The sequence below is a fragment of the Phycomyces blakesleeanus genome (genome assembly GCF_001638985.1).
Source record: "Phycomyces blakesleeanus NRRL 1555(-) unplaced genomic scaffold PHYBLscaffold_12, whole genome shotgun sequence".
In the NCBI taxonomy this organism is placed as follows: Eukaryota; Fungi; Mucoromycota; class Mucoromycetes; order Mucorales; family Phycomycetaceae; genus Phycomyces; species Phycomyces blakesleeanus.
This window is the reverse complement of record NW_017265145.1, coordinates 57,155-81,857: the sequence shown is the minus strand read 5'-3', so window position 1 is coordinate 81,857 and position 24,703 is coordinate 57,155. Positions and strand designations below refer to the sequence as shown.

General features: G+C 37.2%; 10 protein-coding genes across 10 annotated transcripts; 7 read left to right on the top strand and 3 right to left on the bottom strand.

Moving 5' to 3' along the window:
• Positions 1-1,712: 1,712 nt before the first annotated feature.
• PHYBLDRAFT_113460 (hypothetical protein) lies at positions 1,713-2,279 on the top strand (the record flags this gene model as incomplete). Its single annotated transcript, XM_018428344.1, has 1 exon — positions 1,713-2,279. A coding segment is annotated over one exon (567 nt), but the record flags the coding sequence as incomplete, so codon positions are not given.
• A 1,481-nt stretch (positions 2,280-3,760) lies between these two features.
• On the bottom strand, positions 3,761-5,032 carry PHYBLDRAFT_145987 (hypothetical protein; the record flags this gene model as incomplete). Its single annotated transcript, XM_018431574.1, has 5 exons — positions 3,761-3,925; positions 4,023-4,208; positions 4,273-4,392; positions 4,417-4,578; positions 4,634-5,032. The coding sequence occupies 5 exons, from the start codon at positions 5,030-5,032 to the stop codon at positions 3,761-3,763; spliced, it is 1,032 nt and encodes a 343-aa protein (XP_018290714.1).
• Positions 5,033-5,407: 375 nt separating this feature from the next.
• Positions 5,408-7,736, top strand: PHYBLDRAFT_73081 (hypothetical protein; the record flags this gene model as incomplete). Its single annotated transcript, XM_018442776.1, has 11 exons — positions 5,408-5,459; positions 5,531-5,592; positions 5,660-5,708; positions 5,779-5,846; positions 5,913-5,974; positions 6,046-6,061; positions 6,420-6,562; positions 6,786-7,063; positions 7,106-7,475; positions 7,503-7,626; positions 7,692-7,736. Coding segments are annotated over 11 exons (1,269 nt in total), but the record flags the coding sequence as incomplete, so codon positions are not given.
• Positions 7,737-8,759: 1,023 nt separating this feature from the next.
• Positions 8,760-12,041, top strand: PHYBLDRAFT_73080 (hypothetical protein; the record flags this gene model as incomplete). Its single annotated transcript, XM_018442775.1, has 8 exons — positions 8,760-8,944; positions 9,019-9,201; positions 9,264-10,563; positions 10,699-11,162; positions 11,307-11,551; positions 11,572-11,723; positions 11,762-11,852; positions 11,875-12,041. 8 exons carry the CDS (start codon positions 8,760-8,762, stop codon positions 12,039-12,041), a joined length of 2,787 nt encoding a protein of 928 aa, XP_018290712.1.
• Positions 12,042-12,108: 67 nt separating this feature from the next.
• On the top strand, positions 12,109-13,382 carry PHYBLDRAFT_145984 (hypothetical protein; the record flags this gene model as incomplete). Its single annotated transcript, XM_018431573.1, has 5 exons — positions 12,109-12,153; positions 12,380-12,527; positions 12,603-12,641; positions 12,743-12,901; positions 13,009-13,382. 5 exons carry the CDS (start codon positions 12,109-12,111, stop codon positions 13,380-13,382), a joined length of 765 nt encoding a protein of 254 aa, XP_018290711.1.
• Positions 13,383-14,028: 646 nt separating this feature from the next.
• PHYBLDRAFT_187146 (hypothetical protein) lies at positions 14,029-19,041 on the top strand (the record flags this gene model as incomplete). The annotated part of the gene is made up of 5 exons (XM_018439337.1): positions 14,029-15,461; positions 15,649-15,677; positions 15,743-16,150; positions 18,161-18,286; positions 19,009-19,041. The coding sequence occupies exons 1-5, from the start codon at positions 14,093-14,095 to the stop codon at positions 19,039-19,041; spliced, it is 1,965 nt and encodes a 654-aa protein (XP_018290710.1). The 5' UTR covers positions 14,029-14,092.
• A 359-nt stretch (positions 19,042-19,400) lies between these two features.
• On the bottom strand, positions 19,401-20,192 carry PHYBLDRAFT_73077 (hypothetical protein; the record flags this gene model as incomplete). The annotated part of the gene is made up of 3 exons (XM_018442774.1): positions 19,401-19,409; positions 19,493-19,737; positions 19,958-20,192. The coding sequence occupies 3 exons, from the start codon at positions 20,190-20,192 to the stop codon at positions 19,401-19,403; spliced, it is 489 nt and encodes a 162-aa protein (XP_018290709.1).
• Positions 20,193-20,210: 18 nt separating this feature from the next.
• On the top strand, positions 20,211-20,462 carry PHYBLDRAFT_113343 (hypothetical protein; the record flags this gene model as incomplete). Its single annotated transcript, XM_018428340.1, has 1 exon — positions 20,211-20,462. A coding segment is annotated over one exon (252 nt), but the record flags the coding sequence as incomplete, so codon positions are not given.
• A 27-nt stretch (positions 20,463-20,489) lies between these two features.
• Positions 20,490-21,479, top strand: PHYBLDRAFT_73076 (hypothetical protein; the record flags this gene model as incomplete). Its single annotated transcript, XM_018442773.1, has 1 exon — positions 20,490-21,479. One exon carries the CDS (start codon positions 20,490-20,492, stop codon positions 21,477-21,479), a length of 990 nt encoding a protein of 329 aa, XP_018290707.1.
• A 333-nt stretch (positions 21,480-21,812) lies between these two features.
• On the bottom strand, positions 21,813-23,349 carry PHYBLDRAFT_73075 (hypothetical protein; the record flags this gene model as incomplete). Its single annotated transcript, XM_018442772.1, has 5 exons — positions 21,813-21,955; positions 22,045-22,183; positions 22,294-22,599; positions 22,658-22,939; positions 23,197-23,349. The coding sequence occupies 5 exons, from the start codon at positions 23,347-23,349 to the stop codon at positions 21,813-21,815; spliced, it is 1,023 nt and encodes a 340-aa protein (XP_018290706.1).
• Positions 23,350-24,703: the final 1,354 nt, after the last annotated feature.

Here is a 24,703-nt window from a genome sequence, read left to right as displayed (position 1 = left end):
GTACAACTCTATCTGTAAGGCCTTCAAAGCATGTAGTATAAACAGTGTCAAGAAGACCCACGCAGACTGTGACAGTGGAGCCAGACACGCAGAGATTTCCAGTGCCTCTGAAGACCAATTACACAGACATGGCTGCTGAAATGCTCAGAGCATGGAGAGCAACTACTTGACCAGCCTCCCAAGACAATCCATTAGGATCATAAACGGTTTTCCTGGCGTAGGAAAGCAGTTCTGGTTGCTCTCACTAGAAAAACATATGGGAATTACCATGTACAAAGTTAAATTATAACAATAGAAAATCTGGGGTATTTTTTCATCTCAGCTTTTTTTGTGTGTTGAAGATGAAAACACTGTTTTCCAGTTTTCTATTGGCTTGGATACAACAGGCGAAAATATTATTTATTATTATTATAAAGTCATAACAATTCATTATAAAGACATAGTAAATTTAGTAAACGTTGTACTTGTTTCCTTTTTCTCTTAACACTTCAAAGTAAAAATAAATAAACATTATGTTAACAATTCCTGAACTCTACAACGAAAAGTGCCATTGTGCTGGATGTAGTCAGAACGATCTTGGCTATAGTTTTGTTGCCAGAAGAACTGCTCAACGTCATAATAAAAGGGCAAGACTAAATGCCATAAGATGTGAAAGGGGTACAATATTTGAATTTATTTAATTGTATTGTAATCCATGAAATAACGTGTTGTAATAGACATGTCTACCCAAAGAAATATGATGGAGGTCGATGATGAACGTAAGGTTTATTTAATTCAGATACTGTTAGATATTAACCAAGTGTTATATTCTAAATGTAGCTATCTTAACCCATCAGCCTGGAGCCCTGGAAGAATCGTACACTCAGACAAACTCACCTGTTTGGGAAGGAGCTTCAATGTCTGACACTGAAGACGTTTCCGTTACTAATGACGCAATCAGCAATGGCAACAATGATGACAGTAGAAGCAACAGCAATGAAATCAGTGAAGACGAAAGCGAAGACAATTTTATTGAGCTCGACAACAATGAATTGAATAGTGAAGGTCAGTTAGTGTTAAAAATTTTAAAAAAAAAAGCATTAATTTTTTTTTTTATAATAGACCCTTTTGCCACCCCCAATATGCCCCAGAACCCAGTGCACAGGTTCATTGCTACTTTTGTGGTGATGTTTGCTTCCTGCTATGTGGTTGACAAGGGTGCCGTTGTCTTGATCGAGTTCATCAACAAGCTTTTGACAATTTACGAGCAGGATTTCCAACTGCCCTTGAGCCTTCCTGGTCTTCAGCGCATGACAGGTTTCTCAGCCATAACCAAAGGCATAAAGAAATTTGTTGTGTGTCAGGATTGTCACAAGGTGTACAAAGAAAGTGCATCTGTCCCGTCTCATTGCGATTTTGTAAAGCTTGGTGCACGCTCGTCTTGCAACTGCCAATTGACAAAAACATCAGCATCAGATGCTTTGGTGGCCAAGCGTTCATACTTGTACCAGTCCGTCGTTAATACTTTACGAATGTTTTTTCTTCGTCCAGGATTCGAGGATAAAATTAGACATTGGAACCACGAGCTGAAGATGGTGGATATGATGTGTGACATATATGACAGTGCCATGTGGAAGGAGCTCAAAGACAAAGATGGCGTGCAATTCACAAAGGATTCGCGTTCATTAATGTTGACTCTCAACATCAACTGGTTTCAACATTTCAATAATGTCATGCACTCGACTGGTGCCATATACCTGGTAGTAAACAATCTGCCTTGCAATGAAAGATACAAGCCAGAGAACACACTTCTCGTAGGATTGATGCCTGGCCCGAAGGAACCCAAATCCAAAGAGATAAACCATTATCTCCAGCCTATGGTAGATGATCTGATAAGATTGTATGAGGGACTGGCAATCTCAACTTTCGAGTGTCCTAGTGGTGTCCGCGTCCATGCTGCATTGATGATGGTGGCCTGTAACATCCTGGCAGCAAGAAAGACAAGTGATTTCACCTCGCACAACAGTACATGCGCATGTTACAAGTGCAACAGACATTTCCCTTGCTTGGAAAACGGTGTCAATGTTGACTTTCGTGGGTTTGACTTCTCTCGGTGGGTGCTTTGTGACGGTGTAGAGAACAGGTTGCATGCTGAGGAGTGGGAAAGTGCTAGTACCCCCTCAGAAAGGCATCGGCTGGAGGTCGAAAATGGTGTTCGATGGTCGCAGTTGCATTGCCTTGGATACCTTGATCTAGTACGTGGAACGATCATTGATCCCATGCATAATTTATTCCTGGGAACGCCCAAAAGATTGATGGATCGTTGGATCAAAGACGAAGACATTCAAGATGGCGATTTTGCAGCAATGCAGAAGACTGCAGAAACGATGATTGTGCCTGGTGGATACACCTCTTTGAACTCAAAAATAGAAAAGCAGTTCTCGTATATGAAGGCAGACGAGTGGAAGTCATGGGTGCTTGTATACTCGCCAGTTCTGTTGAAAGATGTTCTTGCAAAAGACAGATTCGAAAACTGGATTAACTTTGTTGATGCATGCCGCCTGTTGATCAAGCCAACGATCACGTTCGATGAAGTCAACACTGCCCATCAGTTTCTTCAAACTTTTTGCACCAGATGTGATGAGCTGTACAACGCCGAAATCCTCACCTGTAATATGCACCTACACCTCCATCTTCGAGATACAATTTGTGATTTTGGACCAGTGTATGGTTATTGGCTATTCGGGTTTGAGCGGTTTAATGGGTTGTTAAAAAATTTGAAGACAAAGAGGAAGATGGGGTTTGAAGAAACATTTATGAAGAAATTTATTGAAGATGTGCACAAAGACGATCTTGTCAACAGTTTCCTTCAGAGTACCCGCCAGACATCTGCATTTCCTCTCCTTACCAAACTCACTTCTTCCTTTACACCCACCACCATTCCATCCATCCGTCAATGTACCTTCCGCATACAGTCATTTGTTGAGGCTTCTGAAGATCCAAATGTACTTGTAAAAGGCAACGAACCTCTCCCTCCTTCTGCATTTCCTCTATCATTAAAATCCACTACCACAATGAGTGACATTCACTATGTTCATCTCTTACAATACTACAAAGTTGCGTACAACAATGAACAATTAGTTCACTTTCAACAAGCGTCAGAATCACCATACTTTGTCGACAATACAATCACCCTGTTGAAATATATCAACATCCTTGAGCAGGTCTACAAGGGTAAAGGTGAATCTGGAAGTCGTGGCTCTCTTGTACAAGCAAAGTTCATTGGAAGTACTGGTGAGCATATCATCGCATACACGGGTCAAATACAATACATTTTCGCCCATTCTTTCACTCCTCCACCCACCTCTTCATCCCTTACTCCCTTGCTCCGCACCCATTGCCACCTGACACAACTTCTTCACAATTCTCAACATACTTTTGCCTTTATCAAATGGTATACACCTGAAAATGATAAATCGCGAGAGTACAAACACGTTGAAACCTGCTTTCCAACATTTTCTCCTAACGATTTCCAATGTGTATTGGCAGTGCATAAAATTATGTTAGAAGTAGCAACTGCTGAGCACACAACACGCAGAAAAGTAAAAAAGATGCTGGTCATTCCTTTGCCAAAAAAACAATACATTTAAAAAATAATAAAATTATAACTCCCTTTTTTAAAGGCACACAGAAAAGAATAATCATAGTGTTTGTATTTGTTGGTACGTTTATCATTGTCAGATGGAGGATGTGGAGGATGTAGAGGATAAGAAAACAAAATTTATTGAAACTCATCTCTAAAAGCCCAGTGAGGGAGAAGGCACGTCAATCTAGGCGGGACTGCTAAAACAGCATCTCTACCAAAGGACCTCTTCAACATCTGACGCGAATTGAAGTCCATGCAATTACGCATAAAATCATCAACAACCGCAAGAAAGTGATTGTACTAAATACAAATAAGTGATTAATCAAAGTTCTGTTTCATTTAAATCCATAAAAAAACAAAAAAAGCTATATACAATAATGTAAACAAAAGAAATTACCTCATCGCTTCTCCAACTTGGACACACTGTACGAATCGCATGGTTGCTCGAGACTCCAGGCATATCATCTTCAGATTCGCCCTCAGACATTGCTTCTTTCTGTAAGAGTCCGTCGCAGCTCTTACCCACCTTCACATCAATTTCAGCCTTGAATGTATGGTAGGTCAGCTCGCAATGGTCAAAATGCTAGTTTATAGATGTATTAATATGAATACATTTAATTTGCAATCAAAATATACTTCTAACATACATCAGTCTCTTGACCTGCTTTTCTTGACCAAGATTTTGTCTTTTTGCGCGCTTCATAGGATTCCTTGACTTGGCGTCTTGTTCCACAAAAGTTTGTGTAGATACAATCGCTAATATTGGCCTGTCAAACACTAGTCCCAACAACCTTTGGAGCCAGGTATGCATGAAGGTCATGCATTAGCTGTCTGTTGGGTGGAAGTCTGTAATCAACATTAACATCCCAACTGCGCTTGCTGTTGTTAGCTGCAACTAGTTCCGGCTTATTTGATTTGAAGTTGTGTTTCTTCAACTCTCCTAGGATAAGAGCCTATACTTAGTGTGAGATATTATGTTGATGAGCTACTGTACATCTCAACACTTACTAAAACTCTAGTGCGATCCTGTTTACTAAGTTCACCAGCGTTTGCACCAGTAAGAACCACTGGACCAACAGAAGGAGCAACAGAAGGAGCAGCAGAAGAGATACCAAAAAAAGCCTCAGAAGGTGTTGTATACCAATCCAGAGTAGAACCAATGGAAGAAGCTGCAAAAGGGACAGAAGCAGAAGCAGGTATAGTGGTAGGAGCAATAACTGCAAGAAGTTCTCCAGAGGCATTGGCAACACTATCAAGTATTTCCAATGAATCTTTGTTCCCCTTGATGACAATGCCAATGTTTGAATCCATGGTCTTGAGACTTTCCTCCATAGTGGTGAGCCTTCTTAAAAGCTCAGTATATTCCAGGGATGGAGCCGGGACAATTGACTGACGATTGTTAACCATGGTCTGAAAGCTATTTAATAAAATGTTATACATGAGTTGATTATTAATTATATTTGTTTTATATATCTATTCATTGTATATATAGAGTGTTATTAACATACAAAAGAAGTTAGGTGTTAAGCAAAAGAATAAAGTGTAGTTAATGGAAAGATGGTAAAAGTAAAAGCAAGAACCCATTTATTATATTACACTTGTTGCTGTAAATACTCAGGATTTCTTTAATACGCGTATCTCTATTAATACTTCCTGGAATTAATGGGGTGCAAATCGGCTTTGAACATGCTTTTTTCAACTCAATCCAATATATGATTTCTGTCTTTCGGCCTTTTGGCCCTTTGGTCTTTTGTTCTTTTTGTTTTTTTTTTCATTTACAAGTTTTCTCTCTTTTCTCTCTTTCCAACATTTATTATATTCACAAATTTTCTTGGTAAGATATCTTATTCTTTAATATTATATATATATAACTAAAATGATAATAATTGTTTTCTATTACTACAGACACTCGCGTTTTGTTACCTTCTGATGCATCCCCTTCACAATGTCCATCCGGATTAGCTAAGGTTAGTAAATATACTTTATGCCGTCATCCTATAAAATTATTCTGACTTTTTTATTTCTTTTGTATAGGCCATATCGCCGAAATTACTCTCTACTATTAAACACGGTTATGAACACGGTAATATTTTATTTTATTTCAATCTATCTCTTTTTAATAAGCACACGGCTTAACATAATTTCTATTATAGATGAACCTCCCTCTCATGAGCACATCGCAAATCAAGAACTTTCATTTCATACAAGTGTCATTGACATGGTAATTTTTTTTGTACATATAACAATATTATTTATATTATATATTAATGTATATCATTTACTGAAGACAATATTAGCGTCTCCTATGTACTCTCTTGGTCTGCAAATAAATCCTTTTGCTTTGGGTAGGTAAATGAAATATTCTACCACACAGTTCACAAAAAATAATTTTTTTTCAGCATTTTTATAGCCAAATAAAGTATATTGAGTACTATGGTTCGCATTCATGATGCCTTTTCTTTTTGTCTCTGGTAAGCTATTATATTGCAAGCATAATTACATATATATATTCTTAATATCCACGATTTCTTGTTCAAACAGCTAACACTTTTCTAATTTCATAGAACAACCATTTACAAGCAAGCAACACACAACTGGGCTTTTCTCTGGGAGATATTGTTTGGAGAATACTTGTTTTATCAGAACATTGGCCATTTCAAATTGTATGAAGGATAGAACACTAGCCAGAACGTTCCTGAATATTAAATATAACCACTGTACTATAAACCTAAGAATATTCTTTTCTTTCTAATAAAAACAAAATAAACCAATAATTATTATAAATAAATTAAAGATCGGAGAAGTGTATGGAAGCAAACAGTACAAGGAGAAGTCTCTAAGATTGGATAAAATAAATTCAAATACAACAAAACCCTGTAAAAACTGGCATATCCGTATAATCGATCTTTCATTTATCGTTCTTTTAATCGGAAAGTGGTAGGATATATTACAACAAAACGTAATTCTGAGTTGCCGTTTTAATGCATGTGGTAAAAACCCATATACAGAAAATGCAAACACATCCTACTATCCTGCTGTTCTGACCTTTTCCTATGTTCGAAAGTTGGTCTTACCACCTATGAGTAAGCCAGCTTCATACACTTGTAAAAACTATCTGATTGCATCGTAAAACCTGGTCTTTTCACATAATTAATTACAGTTTTACACATAAGAAAACCGCACCTCTTTTCCAGTGGGCCTGTGCCTCTGTCCTTCCTTCTGCATCTTTACAGGTCAAGATCTTCCCTTTGGTAGAAGAAATTCTGCCATTGATCGAGGATGGCTATGAAGATGAGCAAAACTTGACCGGTTCCACTACAGGGTACCCTAAAACCATCTGCGGGCAGACATTCCTAAAGCTTTTAAAGACGATGAGAACCATCATTCTCCAGGACGCTGTATTCTTCAGGGTAGAGTACCCAACCAACCCCATTTTTTGTAATTCGGTTTTCCGTGATCCTTAATTCCTGGAATTTGAAGCTGGTCTGCTAGAGGTTTGCTGGACTCAAGATTCTCCTCAAGAGATGAAGCTCAAGGATGTTTTGCCCAATCTACAGCATGTTCTTGCAGCAATCTTCAAGAAGATGGATAATGTAGCAGGGAACATCAACTTCACCAATGCAAGGCAAGTGGCACCAGCAACCCAAGGGGAGGCATACTCTGGCCATCGGAAAGACATGCAGAATGTCATAGGCTCATTGAATGGGCTTAACTTCTTATTCAATGAGTTTAGATCTGCATGTGTTAATTTTGGAAACAACACTACTTCTGCTCCTATAATTGTGCCCACTGAGAGTGGCTCCATTGATAAAGACTGCCCAAGACCTGCCACACCCAAGCCAACAGCCAAGTAAGCGCCTAAGTATAATATGCAAAGGTGGATAAAAAATGTCAAAGACCTTTGGCACGAGTATGCTGTTGGGTATACTATTGGTAATGTCACATACCCTCCGATTGAAGAGCTCAAAAAAAATATAAAAATGCATGGAGAGATGAAACGGGTATGTAATAGATAACAATCAATGCAAAGATAATATTTTGGTTTTAACTTGTGAATATTTTGTAGAGCAAAAATTCTATTCTTGCCGAGTTTCTATCATCCATGCTATAAAAAAATAGCAGAGTCAAATGGCGGTGACTTTAATACTGCAGTGAACGAAGTGGAGGGAAGGCGAGTGAGGAAGGGGATCACTCTAAACCAGCTTAACAAAGCTCTTAAGCTTGAGCTAAATTAGAATAGTTTTTTTTTCTCTCTTTTTTTTTAATATAACTATACTTCTTTTCGTTTTTATATATATATATATTATACTTATCTTTTTTATACTCTTATATCTCTATATTTATTTCTTTATACTTTTTTATATATATATCTATACAGCTTTAATACTTTTTTATACTTTTTTTTATACTTTTTTTTTAAATAAAACAATCAAATAAATATTCTCTATCTGTCTACAATACATTAATGAAAGCAAAAAGCTGTATATAATTTAATTAAAGAGTACAGAGAAGAAAGTATATAAGAATATATTTGTTTTTGAAATTTATTTATTAAAGGAAACTATTATTAATTGCCGTCAAAAGATTAAAGAAGTATGTTTATAAGTGGAATTTATGCAGTTGAGAAGTGCTTTTGTCTCTGGGCCGGGGTTTTTTTTCTGGCTCGGATTTGATTTTTCATCTATATTATTCTTATGAAAATAGACTATTGGAAGATATGTGATGTGTATTACTTTTTTTATTAAGAGAAAATGGAAGATACCGATTTTAGAAGCATAGAAAATCCGTGACCTCTGCTAGGTTACACAGGCTAAAAATTTTGGACATTTCATAAATTTTCAGACCTCTACTCCTTATATATATTAGTATCAATATGAAGTAGGGCATAATAAATATATTACTTACTGAGGGTGTTTGGTATGATGGACGCTATCATCTTGTTAGATTACACTTGAAACTTACCTTTCAGTCATGAGAAAAAAAAAGAAAAAGAAGGAAACAAGTAAACAAAAAAAAATTTAGCTCACATTATTTCACATGATTTTTTTAGCAGTCATTTTTTGCATGATTAAAGATATGATACCTCAAATTAGTTTACATTTTTCTACATCTTTTATTCCAAAGATTTTTAAACATGGAAAATCACTTCACAACAAAGAGAAACACATTCCTCACACTGACAGCTACAGACAACCGAACATTTGTGTGCACCGTCTGTGAAACCAAAAGAGTATTAGAGTCTTTGCAAGACCTCAGAAGACATTATACAAAAAAACATCCAAACGAAATGGGGGAGTATGAGAAACTTCTAAAAAGAAGGTAAGTTAATCCTAAAAGTAGGATGAAAAATACTATGTAATGTAAAGCTGAAATTGAGCATATCTTAACATTAGACCTGCTATGTTTGATGGCTTTTCTTCTTCTGCAAGCACTGCCACTGCCACTACCACTGCCACTGCCAACATGAACAGTAGTAATGGACCTGCCCCAATGGAATTTATTATTGAAAACCCTCAGGACACATACGGCCATGAAATTTCTGACAAAGACGAATATAGTGATGATCACATTCTATTGTAAGTAAAAATTAGTAATGCAATATTGAAATAGATAATAACCTGTTTTTTTTGCTGAATAGTGATTCATCAGATGACTATGATGAGACTACTGACGATGAAGACACAGACACCAGAGTAGAATATGATAGCCAGGATCATATTGCTAGAATGGCAGCAGAAATGAGAATCTTCCAATCTCTTTCTCATGCCATGAATGCCTACTCAAACGAAGACAGCAGCAGACAGATATCATACTGGCCCGATGACTTTGCTGACATTTTTACTGGACCCACCTGTCCATTTAAATCGAAAGTAGAGTTTATCTTACATGCTCTCTTCTATGGCAATGAAGATCTTGCCTCAGAAAGATCTATCAAGAAGATCATGTTTGCCATGAAGATGGTCTTGGATGTCTGTGAAGAAGCTGGAGTAACACTGGATTTTTTGATACCAAATGCTGTGATTAACTATCACAAGCAGAAAAAGAACCAGATCCCTGTTTTTTCTACTGCCAGTTTAGATGTTGTGAACCAAGACAATGAACAACATGTACTTTGGATGAACAAACCATCTGATTATATCAAGTTTACCATGACATGCCCTGAAAAATCATCTCAAATCTTGGCCCTTCCTGACTTCATGGAAAACCAGCGGTTGAATCTCAACCAAGGCAAAAAGTGGAAGGAGAACCCATTGCTTCAGCACCCAATGATCACTTCAAACGGAATGGACTACTGGGTGGGTGATGTTGTTGAAGTCCAAGGCTCCCCAAACCGGTATCTCCTTGAGAAGTTCTTCACCAAGGATGGATCCATACTTGCCAATGCATTCCAGGTTTATGGTGGCCACGATCCTCGGCTGAACCATCCTGATGATACTCACTTCCTGCAGTTTGGAAACTCTATGAACTTTGCTGTCTCTATCCTGAAGTATACCATTGAAGTTGATAGGATTATGTCTACTGTTCAAAAAGACAGCGATCTTTTCCTTGGACATGGTTTCTCTGTTTCTTATTGCCCTGCCAAAATTGTCACCTATGCTCTTACTGGTGTTCAATCTGACTTGTGGCTCAATAAATCCCGTGTTGAAGAATTCAAGAGAAGACTTCCAGGCTCTGGTTTGATGAAAGTGGTTGTCTGCCCACTTAATCTCTATTCCAACAATACCTCTGGTAATTCAACAAAGCAGTACAACAAGTATGACAGTCACTTAATGTACTTTGCTGCGTTGCCACTTGAGACAAGAAACAAACAAGAAAATGCTCTTTTCATTTGTACCTCGAATCATACACTGAATGCCGTTGAGATGTTGCCCCCTATCGTTGATGACCTCATTAGGCTGGAGAAAGGTATTGAGATGTATTCTGAGGATCATAGTGAAGTAGTTCTTGTCATTGCGCCCCTGTTGTTCTTTATGGGTGACAACCCTCATCAATCTCAGCTTGCCATGTATAAGGGAACATTGGCCAAGAAGTTTTGCTGAAAATGCCTCATATCTTCGCCTTGTATTGAACAGGGTTCCATCCCTGATGCTCCGCCGTATTCTCCAGTTGACCACCGTGGGTCAGAAGAAAGAATGAGGGATTTCTTGTGCGCCTTTGCCAATGCTGATTCCCAGTCAGAGCTATATCTCAATGGGTGCGAATTGAGTTATATCAAGAATGGAAGTGAGGAATTTCTTAGACTCGAAGCCTTTGACCCTACCAAAGACATGCCTGTCAAAATTCTCCACATTATTCCTCTTGGCCTGATGAAATACTTGATGACTTTTCTCTGGAAACAGAAGATGCTGACTACAAGTGAAAAGGGGAGACTCCAGGAAGCTCTAAACTCTTATAAGTCTTGTAAGAGTTACAGCCGAACATTCAGAAACAAGCTTTGCCACACTGGTTCGTTCATTGGACGCGATTTCAAGGAATTGATTCAAGTCCTGCCTAGAATTATGAGCAAGCTCTTTAGTGACAAACCATTGGCAAGTTTGTTCATTAAGCCTTGCATGCATTAGGTTGCCTGTCGTCTTTGGTGTACATGTGTGGAGTCGACTGGTGCTTTGACTACTATATTGCCCAGATAAAACATGCTGTCACTGATGTAATGGATCTGCTTTTTCAACTGGATGTCTAGGTTCTCCAAAAAGGATTTTCTAAGTAAGACTTCACGTTCAAGCCAAAGGTCCACCCTCTGCATCATATCACTGACAACATTGTTTGTTTTGGTTCCATGCTGCAATACAAAACTGAAAACAGTGAACAGTTCAATAAGTTTATCTGCGAACATTTATTCAAGACCAACTGCCATTCCATCTCTTGAGACGTTGCTACAAGATTTGGCAAGCAATTCATCTGTTGGCATCTTTGTAATGGAGGATTGTATGTTGTAGAGAGACCAGCTGGTAATGGAACAAGATCTGTGAGAAGTTCAATTGGTGATTTTGTCAAGCTGGCCCCTGTCAATTTCCCAGGCTTTAATCTCCATTTCTTTGGTTCTTGTGTCAACAGTGATAATTCCGGGTTGTCGACTCCCTCTTTGTGCGATACACTTGTAGATGTTTTTCAATCAAATGGTCAATGATTCCTTAGTCAGATAAAGATCTTTCAAGCAAGAGACTCTGCAGACAGAATGAGGAAGGCGTTCTTTATGCAAAAGTACCAAATTGTTCTGAACAGCAATGTAAATTGCATCTATATCCCAGCCATGGTAATGGACAATTACAACAACATTGTGGTTCTGCCCCTTGGAGGCCTGGTTGAAGTCAACAAAGATGACATCAATATCGTTCAGGCTGTTGATATTCACTTGTCTATCAAGTCTTCCAATAACCAAAAGTTGCTCAACGTTGCAAAATTCGGCATGTTCTGATAGATGTTGATGAACATTGCAAAAATCTATTAAAAAAATGACTTATCAAAAAAAAATATTTTCCCCAATGGGCACTGGAAAAACCATCCTAATTAACAATGTGGTCAGGCCGGTAGACACATGTGCAGAAAGAGTGATTTTTTTTCACTCAGTGTGCTTTTTGAAGTTCAGGCCAAAGATGTAGTTTTACTTTGTTTCATTGGTTAACAAAATATTAAGATAAATTTTTTTTTTACTATAAAGTCACTGTAAATAAAGTACATGTTACACTTGTTCCCTTTTTTATTCATAAAAACTCAAAAACACACAAAACACTTAAAACGCCTTGAATTACCCAGTGCCATAATGTTGTTTGCCATTGCACTCTATGCAGCAGAAACTCCTTAGGATACTCTTTGGTATCAGGCAGAACTGCTGAGCGTCATATTGTAAAAGAAAAACTTGAGAGAGTGGAGAGATCTGATGCAGCTGAAAGATTTGCAAACTGTATGTTTTTTTTTCAGGGCTGATTTTTATTTACTGCGTAATAATTTTTTTTATGTTTTTTTTAATGAAACACAGCTGTGCAAGAAGAAGAAATGATGGACGTTGATACTCAGTGTAAGAAAAAAAACATTTGAAAACCAGTAGAAACAATAAACTAAACTAAACTACATTTGTATCTATCCCAACCTGTCAATCTGAATTCATGGAAAAAATAGACAACCAGACTGACTCAACCAATTCGAATGCTGCCATAATGGCTGATAATGTCTCGGTTGATGATGAAATCAGCGAAGTCAATGACAATGACTCCGAAAGCAATGACAGCTCTGAAGAAGAAGATGCTGAAACAGACATTGAAGAGCTCATTGCCAAAGGTCAGTATTGAATAGGCTATTTTCTTTTCAAAAGAAAAGAGAATAAAAAGCTAAAAAAAAAAATCAAAAAAATGAGTCCTAATTTGTTTTTGACACTTTCACAATAGACTTTTTTGCTGCTTCCAAAATTCCTGCAAACCCTGTTCATCAGTTCATTGCCACCTTTACTGTCCTGTTTGCTTCGCATTATGTTATCAACAAAGGTGCTGCTGTGTTGATTGAATTTGTCAATCAGTTATTGAAAATTTACGGCGAAGATTTTCAACTGCCATCAAGTCTTTCTGGTCTGCAAGCAATGACCGGGCTTTCTAACTTTGCTAAGAGCATCAAGAAGTTTGTTGTATGCCAAGACTGCTATAAGGTTTACAAGCAAGATGTGCCTCTCCCCACCAATTGCGATTTCACAAAGCATGATGCTAGATCAACATGCAGCTGTACATTAATGAAGGTCTCACCTTCTGGTGCCATGGTAGCCAAGTGATCATATATATACAATTCTGTCAAGCGTTCATTGCAGGTTTTCTTTCTTCATCCTTGTTTTGAGCAAAAATCAGACAATGGAACAAGAAGCTTAAGGTCATAGACACACTATGTGATGTTTATGATGGCACCATGTAGAAGGAACTGAAAGATAAAGATTGTTGTAAATGAGTATTGACTACTGCTGTAATTGAGAATAAGTCTGAAGGAAATAATATAAGGCCTCAGCTATTCCAGTCAAAGGTGTCTACCAATTACTTTATTATTTAACACACAGGTTTAGCATGCATGATAGTGATTATATTTCATATGATGATATCACCATAATATGGGATACATCAGTGGATTATTATAAGCATAATTATAACTCATAAACACATTTACTTTCGATGTTAATACTTCATTGGGACTACACACATTTATATAATTAATTATACATTAATTATCCCAAGATCACGTTGCTCTGATTAAGGCTCAGATAGGATCGATTATCTGACCCCAGTCATATAATTTTCCCAATCCAAAACAATATAAATAGCAGTAGTAGTTCAGTGTAGGAACCTGACCAAACTTTGATACAAAATCCTTTCTCAATAAACAATACCTACACAAGTTCTCACAAATCTTCGTTCCTAATCTCAAATCTTCAATTCTTCCTCTTAAAAACTTCTTCAACTTCAACTACCACAACATTTTTTTTCGTGAACTACCATGAACCTCTCTGCTGAGAACTACCCCGCCGCCATCATCCCTGCTCATGATGATGATGCCATGTCCGTCATGACTGAGGAGGACCTCATCGCCAGTCTGAGTGATAACATCTCCTTTGCCAGCTCCACCCCTGGACAATTTGTTGCTCCCTCTCCCCTTCGTCCCTTGGTAGCGAATGCTGCTACAACAGTCTTGTCTTTGTCAGAGAAACTTAGACTAGAACTTCAACAGCATGTAGAGGCTGTCAGTGCTGCTCACGCTATGAACGATGAGCAAGCAGCTGAATTAGCCCTTAATAAGGTCAGACGCGTCAAAGAAATGATAGATATAGAAATAGCATGCAGTCAGTACCTTTCGCCTTCTGTGAAAGTTGTAGAGAAGAGCAGTCGCACTGGAGGGTTGACTCTTAATAGAAGAGATCTTCCTAAGTTCCAGTTGTCAGACGATGTAATTAGATCCTTCCCAAATGAAGAGGTCTTTCACTCAGTAGACCACTTCCTTCGCACCTTCCAAAAGGTTATTGAGTCGTCCCTTCAGGACATTGAACTAGTTTGGAAGAGATTTTTGCCGCTCTGCTTGCCTCATAGTGACGATGGATGGGTAGAGATGGATTTGAAGAAGTGTGTAGATTGGAACGTGGCCAAGATCTGCTTTACAGCAAGACATGGATCGCACTTGGTGACATCCCGTTCAGTAAAAGAGGTATTTACCATGGTAATGCTTCCTTCTGAGTCGATTGGAGATTACTCCAAGAAGTTCCTTCAGGCTGTGTATGATGCCGGCCTCCCCAAAAACGATGCTTGTGTTGCTGACCGCTTCCTCGCTTCCTTGACTAGGCAAGTACAGACACTCTTGCAGCTTACCATGACCAGATTGGACTTCAATGGCGAGACCAAAAGAGATTGGACTGTGGAGCAGTTGATGCAGATTGGCAGAGACATCCTTGGCGACGACAATCGCATGTATGCTGAAGCTACCCAGCTCATTCCTGGTGCCAACATGCATACTGAGAGGAGAATGGAGAAGAAGAGAATGGAGGCGTACCCTCGCAAGAAGGTGCACTCCAGCAACAACCAGCAGCACCGAATCAGTAAGCCAGAGCGTTCCTTCTTCTGCTCGCACCATGGTAAGAATACTACACATGAGTCAAGCAAATGCTTCACCCTGGCCAACAAGGCCAAAGTAGCTGCCCCCACCAAGCACAACCCCTGCAGGCGGTGTGGAGAAAACTACTTCTGTGGCCACGTCTGTAAGGACAGTGAGCCAGTCCTGATGGTCTTGCAGGTCCCTGCCAAGGAGAAGTCTGAGCAAGTGCTCAAGGCGATCCAAGACAGTGTCGACTTGGAACTTGAAGACATGTCTTTCAACTGTAAGTACCTACTTGACAAAATTGAGAGAAGGGTTAAAGCCAATGATGCAATTAATCTAACCACTCCTATTATTGTAGAGAACCACAAACTACTTGGAATGATTGACACTGGCAGTGTATACACTTTCATTAGTTTACAATGTTTGAATGAAAATTTAAATATAAATAAAATAAATTCATCAAATAGTTCCTTCACTTTCTTGTCAAAGAATAGTGGTACTAAGCGATTGTGAAAAACTGATCCTTTAAATTTTAAATATGTGAATGGAATTACGTTTAAGCATGCACCCGAGGTGTTAGAGTTTAATACAGAATTTAATTTTGATATTCTTCTTGGAAGAGATATCTTAACAAAAATGAACATCGGATTGATTAATGTTGCATATGATATCGAAGGAGAATATATTCATTCAGATAATGCTAAAGACTATGCTGCTGTGTATGAGAATCTAAATATCAATAAAGAGAAAAAGTTTGAACCGGATAATTTGCCAGCTGGTACGGAAACACAGCGAACAGAATTTATTCAGTCAATTCAGGCCTCACTGGATGAAAATAAGAAAATCCCAGTCGAGTCCTCTTGTCCTTTATCAGAATCTCTAATTAGATTACCCACAAAAGAAGGCACCACAGCTTATAGACGTCAATATCCTATTCTCCATGCTCTACGACCAACACTTGATAAACAAGTAAAAGAATGGCTTGAGACAGGCACGATTGTCAAGTCCAAGACCAATACTTCCTTCAACAGTCCTATGTTGCTTGTGCCTAAAAGAAATAAAGCTGAAGAGATTGTGAGTCACCGAGTTTGTCTAGATGTGCGATTATTAAATCAGATCCTACCTCCCACATTCAACTATCCAATTCCTAAAATCCAAACGATATTCCAGAATTTGAGTGGAAAGAAATTTTTCACCACATTGGATTTATTGAATGCCTACCATTGTTTCAAAGTTGCACCTGAAGATGTTCATAAATTAACATTCACTCATTTAGATGGGCAACAATATAGCTTCATTAAAGGCTGCTTTGGCTTGAAGATACTTACATCACAATTTCAACATGTCATGGCAACTTTGTTTGATAAAATTGACTGTGTGCAGAATTTTGTTGATGATTGTATTGTGGCTAGCAAAACATTTGAGCAGCATGTTAAGGATGTAAAAATAGTGATTGATAGATTGACATTGGCGAAGTTGATTCTAAACTCTGATAAATGTGTCTGGTTTCAACATTCAGTGCGATTGCTTGGTTTTGTCGTCAATGAGACAGGCACCAAGGTTGATAAGCAAAAGTTGACAAATGTTGATAAATGGCCTATTCCTAAAACTGCGAAACAAATTCAGCAATTTATGGGTTTGATTAATTACTTCAGAGACTATATTCCCATGATCTCAAAGGTGGCTGAACCTATTTCACGATTAAGTCATGCCAACAATGTAGCTGAGCTATGGACAGATGAGCAGACAAGAAGCTTTAAAGCATTAAAGGACATACTGCATCAGGATTTAATTCTTCATTACGCAGATATGTCACGTGAAATGTATGTGGCCACAGATGCTTCCCTTTATGGAGTAGCCTGCCTGCTTTTTCAGCGCGACAATCAAGGGCGTGATAAGTATATTAGTTTTGTGTCAACTTCCCTGAGCCCATCTCAACGGCGATGGAGCACCACCAAAAGAGAATTGTATGCAGTCGTTTTGGTGCTTGATAAATTCTGTCCATTTCTATGGGGCCGACAGTTCACCATTTTTACTGATCATAAAGCACTCACTTATTTTCACACACAAAGAATTGCTAATCCCATGATAATTGACTGGATTGAGACACTTCTTGACTTTGATTTTAAGGTGGTCCATATTCCTGGTTTGTTGAATAAACTACCAGACTTGTTGAGTCGCTTGTATCCTCCAGAGGATAGTTACAAGCTGGTGGAGGATGATGGATTGAGAAAAATCAGAACAAAACACTTGCAATCTAAAGATAGGGTTATTATTTGTAAGAAAAAGTACAGTAAGGACAAAGTGCTAAATGTACTTGCTACACAACTCATCGAAAATGTATCAGAGACTTCCAACTATATGTCGCCTCCTGAAGAAAAGCGAAATGGCTTGTTAAAAGAAGCACATTCGTTTGGTCACTTTGGTAGTCAAGCTATGGTGAATGATCTTCACTCTCAAGGATTACATTGGACTAATATATATGAAGAAGCAAAGGAGATTATTCGTTCTTGCTCTGAATGTCAGAAGCACAACATCAGCAAAAGAGGATATCACCCATTGACCAATGTTGTAGCTTTCCGACCATTTGATCATGTTGCAATTGACTTATGTGGTGAATTCCCAGTATCAGAGGATGGTCACACGTATATGCTAGTGTTAGTTGATGTTTGTTCCAAGTATATCATCTTGAGACTATTACCAAACAAAAACTCGACAACAATAGCTAAGGCATTGATAAAAATATTTGGAGATTATGGTTTTCCCAAAGTAATGCAAAGTGACAATGGGTTGGAATTTAGAAATTCTTTAATGACAAGCCTATCGAAAGAGCTTGGTATTAATCGAAGATATTCAACGGCATATCATCCACAAGGAAATGATATTGCTGAAGCCAGTGTGAAAGTTGCAGAGAATACTGTATGGAAAATGATGAGAGCGAACAGCAATGACTGGTGTCACTATTTACCAATTGTTCAGCTATGCATAAACAGACATATTTCTCAAAAGACACTGAGTGCACCCTTTTCACTAATGTATGCTCGCAGATTTAATGTACCTGATGAGTATGGTGATAAAGCAAAATTCTCTCTTCCCAAAAACACGGTAACAATTGATGAATTGGAGAAGCAGATTGAATATATGGATAAAATAATATTCCCTGCCATAAACGAAAGAGTCTTGCAGATCAACGAAGAGTTAAAAAAGAAATACGATCACAAGAACATCTTAATAGACATCCCCAAAGGAACACACGTAATGGTCAGATTACCACATCATCCAAATAAATTGGCACCAATCTATGAAGGTCCTTATACAGTGGTTCGAAGAAATAAAGGAGGATCATATGAACTAAAGGATGAGCAAGGAGAATTGTTGCACCGAAATTACACACCCTCAGAACTCAAGATGGTTATTATCAATGAATCTACAATTGAGAATGAGCTCTATGAAGTTGAAGACATTTGCGATCATTGTGGTGCTGCTGGTGAAAGAGAATATCTGGTAAAATGGGTTGGTTATGGTGAACGGGCAAACACATGGCAAATGGCTAACGATTTTACCAATCCCACAATAATACAAAAGTATTGGAAGAAGGTCAGAGAAATTGAACGTTTAGAGAATGAGAGAGCCACGGAATTAGTGAATAAGAGTGCAGCCTCATTAAAGAAAACAGTTCAAATTCCAAGACATGATGGTAAAATAAAAAGGAATCGCATTGAAGAGCACAATGGAAGTAAGCTTTCTACCGCACTGAGTAGAGAAGAAAGAATGTCCAAAAGAAGAGCAACAAAAAATTTGATAAAATAAACACGTAATCCACAGAGCTGAGTTTCCAGTGCAGATCTCTTGAAGTATAAAAAAATATGAGCGTAATTGACCCAAATGAAATTGAGCAATTCGACAAATTAATAAATAGTTAAGATGAGATGTTTTGCTGAGTCAACAAAAGGTATTGTTGAATCTGGTGGAGGATAATGTTGTAAATGAGTATTGACTACTGCTGTAATTGAGAATAAGTCTGAAGGAAATAATATAAGGCCTCAGCTATTCCAGTCAAAGGTGTCTACCAATTACTTTATTATTTAACACACAGGTTTAGTATGCATGATAGTGATTATATTTCATATGATGATATCACCATGATATGGGATATATCAGTGGATTATTATAAGCATAATTATAACTCATAAACACATTTACTTTCGATGTTAATACTTCATTGGGACTACACACATTTATATAATTAATCATACATTAATTATCCTAAGATCACGTTGCTCTGATTAAGGCTCAGATAGGATTGATTACCTGACCCCAGTCATATAATTTTCCCAATCCAAAACAATATAAATAGCAGTAGTAGTTCAGTGTAGGAACCTGACCAAACTTTGATACAAAATCCTTTCTCAATAAACAAAACCTACACAAGTTCTCACAAATCTTCGTTCCTAATCTCAAATCTTCAATTCTTCCTCTTAAAAACTTCTTCAACTTCAACCACCACAACAAAGATGATGTATCGTTTGTTGCTGAACCTCGTTCCTTATTGTTGACTTTGAAAATTGACTGGTTCCAGCCTTTCAAAGGTGTCAACTATTCCTCCGGTGCTATCTACTTTGCTATCAACAACTTGCCTCATGAGGAGAGGTTTAAACCCAAGAATATCATACTTGTTGGTATGATGCCTGGTCCTAAGGAGCCCAAGACTGATGAGATCAACCATTATCCCAAGCCAATGGTTAATGAGTTGTTGAAGTTGTTTGAGGGGATAACCATCCCAACTTTTGAGTGCCCAGCTGGTGTCCATGTCTGAGCAGCGTTGCTCATGGTTGCATGTGACATTCCCACCGCAAGAAAAACTAGTAGGTTTATGGCACACAACAGCACATGCGCATGCCCAAAATGTGTCACGCAGTTCCCCAGGTTGTCTAGATCTACTAAAGTCAACTTCAGCAACACCCAGTACTCGACATGGCAATTTCGAAACGGTTTGCAGAACAGGTTGCATGCTGAGGAGTGAAAGAGTGCCAGTACACCCTCAGAAAGGCATCAGCTGGAAGTCGAAAATGGTGTTCAATGGTCGCAGTTGCATCGCCTTGGATACTTTGATCTAGTACATGGAATGATCATTGATCCCATGCATAATCTTTTCCTAGAAACGCCGAAGGGAATGATGGATTGGTGGATTGAGGAGAGAAAAATCACCGAAAGGGATTTTGTTACAATGCAGAAGATAGCAGATAAAATGGTGGTACCAAATGATTACATGGTACTGTGATCAAAGATTGGAAAGGGTTTTGGACACATGAAAGCAGATGAATGGAAGTCTTGGGTTCTGATATACTTCCCCATCTTGTTGAAGGCTGTTCTGCCTACTGAAATGTTTAACAACTGGATCAGTTTCATTGATGCATGCCATAATTTAGTGAAGCCAAGTATCACATTCTCTGACCTCAATGATGCTTATCAGTTTCTTCAAGGATTCTGTAATGAATGCAAACGTATTTACACCACTAATGTCCTCACCTGCAATATGCATCTGCACCTCCATCTTCATGAGACCATTCGTGATTTTGGACCCGTAAATGGCTATTGGCTCTTTGAGTTTGAGCAATATAATGGTTTGTTAAAGAACGTAAGCACGAACAGAAAAAATTCTTTTGAGGCTACGTATATGCAGAGTTTTGTCCAAGATACTTTCAAGGGTGACTATGTCAATGCCATTCTCCAATGTCCGAGCCAAGTCCCCTTTCTTCCGCTTCTTGCCAAGCTTACTGCCACTGCTCAACCATCCAGTTTAAAAAACAAGATAACTTTCCCACAACGTCCGTTCAGATTAGCAGCCTTCATCCAAGCGTACTCAAACCTTTCTCTTCCAGTCCTGGGCAATGAACCTCTTCCTCCCTCTACGTTTCCTCTTCACATCAAGCCCTCATCAGCAATGAGTGATGTCGACTATTCTCATTTGCTTGATTATTATAAAGTTGCGTATCACATTCCTGGTCTTGAAATTTACCAATTTCCGTCCTCCTCCTTCTCCTTTGTTGACAATCAGATCACAAAGTTGAGATCAATCAATTTGCTTGGCCAGGTATACAAAGGCTGTAACAATGCTTCTGGTCGCAGCTCATTTGTGCAATCTCTGTTCCTTGGAAGTCAAGGCAATAATCGATTGGCATACACTGGCCAAATTCAGTACCTTTTCTTTCACTCTTTCACTCCACCAGTAGACAGCACAGAGCTCCAAACACGTATCGTTTATCAAGATAAACACGTGTTTGCATTTATTAAGTAGTTCCAGATTGAGCATGATCATTCAAGAAAGTTAGAAAGTGCCGACATCTGCAATGCAGAATTTATTGCATGTGATTTTGAATGCATCTTGCCAGTACATTGGATATCATTAGTTGTTGCAGCATGTGATTATAAAATCAGCACAAATAATAAGAAAATACTTTTCAATGCTTTACCGCACAAACAATACAATTAATATTTAATACATTTCTTTTTTAATAAAAAATTTCAATACATAAACTAATGTAGTCTTATTATATATGTTGCGCATAATACATTTGTGTTAAGAAATTTCGAGAGTAAAAGAAAAAAAACAACAAAAAACGAGTTTTATTTATGACTCATTTCTAAGAGCCCATTGAGGTAGAGCAGGATCTAAATTAATTGGGACTGTTGATTCCACTGTTCTATCATAAACTCTTCTAAGCAGTTGGAAAGAATTTGCACCCAATTGCTTTACAACAAACAAGTCAACCTCTGTAATGAAGTTGTTAAGCTAAGTAATAAACATATATTAATAATTAGTCTGGCATCATTCCAAAAAAAGTTAGGTTTTATCTTGTCACTTCTCCAACTTGGGCGAGCAACACAAATCTCATTTCTTGGCTGAGAGGGGGACATATCATAGTCTGATTCGCCTTCAGACATGACCAACTTTTGGATCAGTCCAGAGCAGTTTTGACTCATCTTGAGATCAATGTCAGCCTTGTAAGTATCATAAGCAAGGCCACAGCAAGTGTAGTTTTAAAGGAAAAAGACAATAAAATTAATATTCTAATTGTTATTCTTTAGCATAAATTGAAAATATAGTTTACATCAGTTTCATGGCCAGATCTTCTTGAATTAGTATTCAAGGCTCGTCTTGTTTCTGGAAGTTCCCTTTGCTGGCAATGTCTAATACAGAAGTTTGTATATACACACTTACGAAGGTCGTATATCCTCATATCAGTGCCAGCAAACATCTTTTCCAAGTAATACAAGATTTGTTTGACTAACTCTCTATTTGGAGAGTGATCAAAACAAATATCAACTGCCCACTTTGATTTTATGGCATTCACTTGGATTTCTGCTTGGTCTCTTGATTTTAGTTTTGGGCTCCACATATAACCATGAATGTATCCCTATCATATTTTAATTAGCAACAAGATTGACAAGTGTTTTTTATATCTTTATACTTACAAATACAGTGTTAGTATCACCTGATTCGGTGGTGGGAAGGGCAGCAGATGTGGGTGCAACAATAGTAGGTACATTCACAGGTGCTGGGAGGGCAGACAAGGTATCAATGCCATTGATAGAGGTTGTGTTACCAGTGATGACTACATCAATTTGTGTATCTATCAGTGTGATCTTATCCTTCATAGCCTTCATCTCTTCTTTCATTGCATTCAAAGCTTGTAGCAACTGGACATCAGTGCTAGCAAGAGAATAAGCAAGTTTATGATTAGAGGTAGGCATTATCTGTAATACATTATAATATTTTCAATTGTTAATATTAGTTCTTTTTCTTTTTTATTTTTTTATAAGAGACAATCCATCCTTTTTGTTATGTAAATTACAGTAAATTTGCAACGTAGATTTGTTGAGATGATATAATTAAGAGTGAGTGACATTGAATTGCAAGTAGAAATATTAAGTATTTATAGGCTGTAGTGATGGTTCAGGAACACTTCAAAAACAACTTCTTAAAACACTGAGATGCAAATCAGCCTTGATACTTTTTTTGGTCTCAATTGATCACCTCTTTTCAGTTTTCTTTTGCTATCGTTTATTGGATAAGCTTTTTGGTATTTTGTTTCAAACGTGGAAAAAAAATTATATCTTTTTCTTTCTTCGTTTCTGCTCTTTTCCTCTTTTCCAACGTTTGTCATTATTATATTAGTGGCTTTTGTTTTGGTAACATACCTCTTTATTATATACTTTTTTATAAACAATAAAAATTAATAAATTCTTTTATTATCATAATAGATACTCATTTGCTCTCATTTAAATGCATTCATTTCACAATTGCTGTCCAGATTAACAAAAGTCAATATTATATTTTGCGCAATTGACATCTATAAAAATCCTTCTGACTTGTTTTTTCTTTATTACAGACTTGATCATCAAGAATAACTGCTACAAGTGAATTTGGTTAAAAACATCATGATAATATATATATATATTATTTTAACATATATCATACTAAAATAAAGTCTTATTATAGATGAATACTGTTGATCCCGTCTTTGATTTCCCTTATATCATACTACTAGGAATGACATCACATGGTAAGGATTACTATTTTATTTTGTTTTTTTAATTATATTAAGATTATAATGTGTTAACATAAAACATTATTCTTTTTCACTAGAGTTCTATCAAGTATTTACAAAGACAATCTATTTCTGTTAATATATATTCTTGCTACTGATATGTAAATTATTTATTATTTTATTTGATTCACAAAAATTAATGTTTTTCATTGTTTTTATAGTGAAAGATATCATAAGAAATGCCATAGATAAGCAATATCGACATCTATTTTTTGCTCGCTCTTTTCCAATATTTACAATGTAAGTATAAAAGTGTACACAAAATGTAAAAGCATACTACATTAAATGTAGTACCCAGCACACAGCTAATAATTTGTCTATGCTTCTTAAAGACTCTTGTATTTCAGCGAACAGTCTGTTTTCTTTTTATATTTTCAGGTATTTCTTTTCTGTAGATAATTATTCTATTCAAATAGTATCAAGCAGACCAGTAAAAGCAATAATGGATATCCAATAAATCAATACTATAAGATTGTTATAGTTCTAGAAACATTTTGTTCTTTCCAAATAAACACTATTATAAACTTTTACCAATAAAGCAATTTCTGGAATTAAAATAAAAATGATTGAACTATAATATGGTTCAGAATCCAAAGAATTGCTCAAGTACTGAATTTAATTGGATATAAAAGATAACAAAGAGGTGTAATGTTGAACTATACTACTGTGTCAAAATCAAAAATAAATATATTATCCACCTTTAAAGCTCCATATAAAACATATAAAAATAAAACCTTGGTTTCAAAAAACTCTTTTCAATATCCCAAGTCAGATCAACACACCGAAAGTGCTAAAGAACTATATCTCTGTCATTTTTATTTGACCCCACACATGTGTATAGCTGGTCATAGCACATGGTGCTAAGACGAACTTGTTACATGGTGATATGTATTTGGACTCAATGTTAAAC